General features: G+C 40.8%; 1 protein-coding gene across 2 annotated transcripts in view; it reads left to right on the forward strand.

The window, feature by feature from the left end:
• LOC122245912 (nephrin) overlaps positions 1-5,000 on the forward strand; it is a 118,593-nt gene that overhangs the window by 73,781 nt on the left and 39,812 nt on the right. For both annotated transcript variants that reach the window (XM_086555522.1, XM_086555523.1), the window contains exon 9: positions 2,176-2,267. In XM_086555522.1, coding sequence (XP_086411648.1) covers positions 2,176-2,267 — 92 coding nt within the window. The remainder of the gene's footprint in view (positions 1-2,175; positions 2,268-5,000) is intronic.

A 5,000-nucleotide genomic window follows, 5' to 3' on the forward strand; every position in this document is an offset into this window, starting at 1 on the left:
TGATAATTAATTAAAGATTAATGACAAAAACTATAATAATGATAATAATAATGATAATCATAATAATGATAATCATAATAATAATAGCAATGACAATAATAATAATAATGATAAGAAGGATGATGATGATAATGATAATAATAACAATAATAATATAGTAATAATAACAATAACAATAATAATAATAATAGTAATAATAATAATAATATAATAGCTATAATAATGATGAAAATAATAATGATAATAATACAAATACCAATACCAATCATGATAACAATAATAGTAATCACAATGATGATAATGATGAGAATGATTATAGATAAACAGAAATATGGCAATAATAAATAACAATGATATTACAGAAATACCTAAACTGATAAAAATAAAATCGCGCTTGTAGTTTTTTACTCCGAATGTCATAACAAGTAATAAGATTCAATATTGAACTGTTTGGGGGGCATTAAAGGAGTCTGAAACTCTGGGAATATTGTGAGGAAATAATGATTGATAGGATTGTAGATAAGAAATATAGTCCGGAATCGCGATAGATAGGCATATATATATATATAATATATATATATATATTATATATATATATATATATAATTATTATATATATACATATATATATATATACGTATTTGTGTATATATAAAAATATACATATATATATATATATATATACACACACACACACACACACATACACACACACACACACACACACACACACACACACACACACACACACACACACACACACACACACACACACACACACACACGCACACACACACACACACACACACTCACTCGAGAAAGAGTGAGAGAATGAGAGAGGGGAGATTGAGAGAGAGAGAGACAGAGAGAGAGAGAGAGATAGGATAGGTAGGAACGTCAGTAAAAAAAAGAAAAGAAAAGAAAGTTATATAAGAAATAATTGGGAAGAAAAATCAGAAAAATGAGTAGGAAGAAGAAAAGGGCAGAAAATAGTCCAAGCCATATCATATTTATCGCAAGAAGCTTTTGTCGTTGATCAGCCATGTTTTCATCATCACAAGGTTGCACAAGGGGGAGAGGACGGGGCCAGGGAGGAGACACTGGGGCAAACGGAGGTGGAAATGATGCAGAATCCTATGCACTTGAGCAATGCGGGTGGATGCAACGAAGGTTTAATTAAGTTAAGGGTGAGTGAAGAAACACGTTGAAGGAGGTCTGATCAGGAGCGCGGGGTTGTAACGTATCATATGGAAAGGTATTTGATTACCTCCTTTTGAATTCTCTCTCTCTTTATCTCTCTCTCTCTCTCTCTTTCCCTCTCTCTCTCTCTCTCACTCCCTCTCTCTCTTTCTCTCTCTCTCTCTCTCTCGCTCCCTCTCTCTCTCTCTCTCTCTCTCTCTCTCTCTCTGTCTCTCTCTCTTTCCCTCTCTTTCCATTTCTTTTCTTTTTCTTTTTCAATAGGAAGTGAGGGTATTTCTTTGCTTCTTGCATGTTACATTTCTCTTACTCTCTCTCCTTCCCTTTCTCTGTTTAGATATCGATCGGTCTATTTTTTTATGCATTATATACACACATAACTATGTTAAGCTTGTATATATAGATGTATATGTTGTTTATATAATTCTTCATGTATCATCAGCCTTATATCTACCAATCAATCACCAGTCCACCCTTCCTACCCTCCATCCATCCACCAGTTCATCCCTTCATCCCTTTAGTTCATCCATCCATCCACCAGCACACACCTCAACCCATCCATCCATCCACCAGCACACCTCTTCATCCATTCACTAGTTCATCCCTTCACCCAGCCATCATTCCACCAGACCAATTCTTCATTTAATCAACCCTACCTTGTGCACCCCCTCCCCCTCCCCTCCCCTTTACCTACACTCAACCACCGAACCACCCACCCCCACAACCCAACCTTTTGGGTAGAGGCTTTTACCCCCCCCTCCCACACTCAACCAACTTCCCCCCTCCACCCAACCCCTCCACTCAACCCTTTTGCCTCCCCCCATCTTAACCCCCCCTCCACCCAACCCCTCCACTCATCCCCCCACCCCTCCACTCAACCCCCCACCCTTTTGCCTCTCCCCCCATCTTTAACTCCTTTCCCCCCACCTCCCACTAGGTCCATCCCCTCTCTGACCTTATTCCTCCTTCTCTCCCCAGGTCAGCTCGGGACTACGGAACGCTCTCCTGCTGGGCTCATAACACGGTGGGGACTCAGGCGGACCCGTGTCGATTCACCGTGGTGGAAGCAGGTATGTGATGAAAGGAGGGTGAAGAGGGGGGGGTGGGGGATGAGAGAGAGGAGGGAGGTGGGTGGTGAGGGAGGTGAGTGATGAGGGAGTTGGGAGATGAGGGAGGTGGGAGATGAGGGAGTTGGGGATTAGGAAAATGAGGATGAAGAGATATGAGGGAGGTGGGGATTACTGAAATGAGGAGGGAGAGATATGAGGTGAGGTGAGGAGATGAGGGAGGTGGGTGATGAAGGAGGATAGAAAAGTGTGAGAGGGAGAAAGGAGGTGGAAGAAAGAGATGGAAAGGGAAAGGGAAGGGGGAGGATCCAGATAAGTGATGAAGGAGGGCAATGAGGAAGGTGGAGGATGAGGGAGGAACGGTATGAAAGTGCAATATGAGGGGGGGGGCAAGGGGGATGATAAACAAAAGATAATAAGGAACCGCAATAATGAGAGAGGAGAGGCAAATGAGAATAAGTTCAAAGAAGAGGAAATGATGAAGCAGCTAGATGATAAAGGAGAGAGAAGAAGAAGATGGATAGCAAAGGGAAAAAAAAAGTAAGCAAGAGAAATATACGAGAGGGTGGAGGAGGAGGAAGCAGGTAAGGGATAAACGAAGGATAATGAGGAAAATGAATAATGAGGAGAAGTAAGCGAGAAAAATGTGTGAGAGGAGATAGATTAGGGGGATCCGGGGTTAAGAAGAAGGGGAGAAGATACATGACCGACAGAGAGGAAACGGTAGATAACAGAACATCCATAGAAAATAGAAGAGGATAGATAGATAGATGATTGGTGACAGATAATAGAGAGATAAGGAGATAGTTGGAAGGGAGAAAGATGGTTGATCGAGGTGAAAAGATAAGAAAGATGGGAGAGATAGGGCAGATTGCAGGTAAATGATAAGCGAATGCAATGAAAATATAGATAAACGAATAATGAAGGAGGAGAGGTGAGGGAGAGGAGTAGGGAAAAGGGAACGAGAAAACAATATGTAGGTTGTGGGGAGGGTAGTATTGAGAGAGAGAGAGAGAGAGAGAGAGAGAGAGAGAGAGAGAGAGAGAGAGAGAGAGAGAGAGAGAGAGAGAGAGAGAGAGAGAGAGAGAGAGAGAGAGAGAGAGAGAGATAAACAAACATACAAAAAAAGAACGAGATAGATATAGAGAAAGAAATAGACAGACAATCAAACAGACAAAGAGATAGATAGATAGATAGATAGATAGATAGGCAAGAGAGAGAGAGAGAGAGAGAGAGAGAGAGAAAGAGAGAAATAAACAAATAAACAGACAAAGAAAGAAAGCGATAGAGAGAGAAGGGGTTGGGGGGTTAGATGAAGAAGGCTGATGGAAGGTAGGCAAGAGAAAAATGTGAAAGAAGGGGTGGGAGGAAAACGAAAAACAAAAAAGCAACATAAACGAACGGAGAAGAGGGAGAAAGGGACAGACAGGGATAAAAAGGAAACGGAATATACGTGAAAGGAGAGTGAGGGGATATATAGTAGAGAGGAGGGGTCACAAACGTGGAAGATGAAGTGACATGGGAGGGGAAGATATAGTACAATGATGGATGAGGGGAGTGATGAAGAGGAGAGATTGGAAGGACGAATAAAGAGGGGAAGGTAACGGGGAAGATAATAGAGGAGGGTAAATAATTATGTGATAAAGGGAGAGATAGGGGAGGAGGATAGAGAGGGAGGTGGGGTGGTATATTATAGCTATTTTAGAAAGAAAAGAAACCTAGGTTAAAAAAGGGAAATAAGAGCGAAAATGAGAGAGAGAGAGAGAGAGAGAGAGAGAGAGAGAGAGATACAGAAGGAGAGGATTAGCAAATAAAAGAAAAGAAAAGAAATTGATAAACATGAAAAAGCAAAGAAATACGGTTTAAGTCGCAAATGATTGATATTGTAAAAAAATATATGCATATTTCTCTAGCCATCACCAATTATTCGATCTTTATATTTCATTTGTAATGGTCTTTATTAATGTTATTTATAATCACAATTATTGCTACCAATTATACCATCATCATTAGGAAGTGAGAAAAAGAAGGAAAAGAAGATGCAACCAGAATCTAGAATGAGGGGAATAGGAAAAGAGAGAAAAAAAATGAAGGAGAGTAAGTATAAGAGAGAAGGAGAGGCAAGGGAAAAATAAGGAAGTGTGAAAATGAAGTAAGAAAAGAGAAGTGTAAATAGAAGAAGGGGAAATGAAATGAGTGAAGGAGGATTGAAGGATAGGATAGAGGACTGGAATAGGGGAAAGGGAATAAAACAAGGGGAAAGGAAAGGGGGAAAGGGACATTAAACGAGAGGAGAGGAAATGGGGAAAGGAACACAAAACGACAAAACGAGGGAAGAGGCAAGGGGGAGAGGAACACTAAACAAGGGAAAAGGAAAGAGGGAAATTAGAAAGAGGAGAATAAGAGAGAAAGCAGAAAGAAGAACAAGAGGATTAGAATCTAAAGCGAAAAGAAAGGCAAGAAAAGAGGAAAGAATCTGAGAAATGACATAGGAAAAATAAAAGGAAGGGGAATAAAGAACAGGGGAAAAGAAAAAGGCCAAAAAATGCAACGAGGGGAATGGAAAAATTAGGGGACAGCACGAAGGAAGGCACACAACAGCTCGGGGGAGAAGAAAAATGAAAGGAATGGAAAGAGGGGAGGGGAAAGGGGGCTAAGGGAGAGGGAAAGCAGAGAGGGTAAGGGAAGGGGGAAAAGGGAGTGGGTAGGCAGTGGGAGGAGGGGAAAGGGGCTAAG

The sequence above is a fragment of the Penaeus japonicus genome, unplaced genomic scaffold (genome assembly GCF_977035675.1).
Source record: "Penaeus japonicus unplaced genomic scaffold, GWHDUDI00000001_assembly GWHDUDI00000031, whole genome shotgun sequence".
Lineage (NCBI taxonomy): Eukaryota > Metazoa > Arthropoda > Malacostraca > Decapoda > Penaeidae > Penaeus > Penaeus japonicus.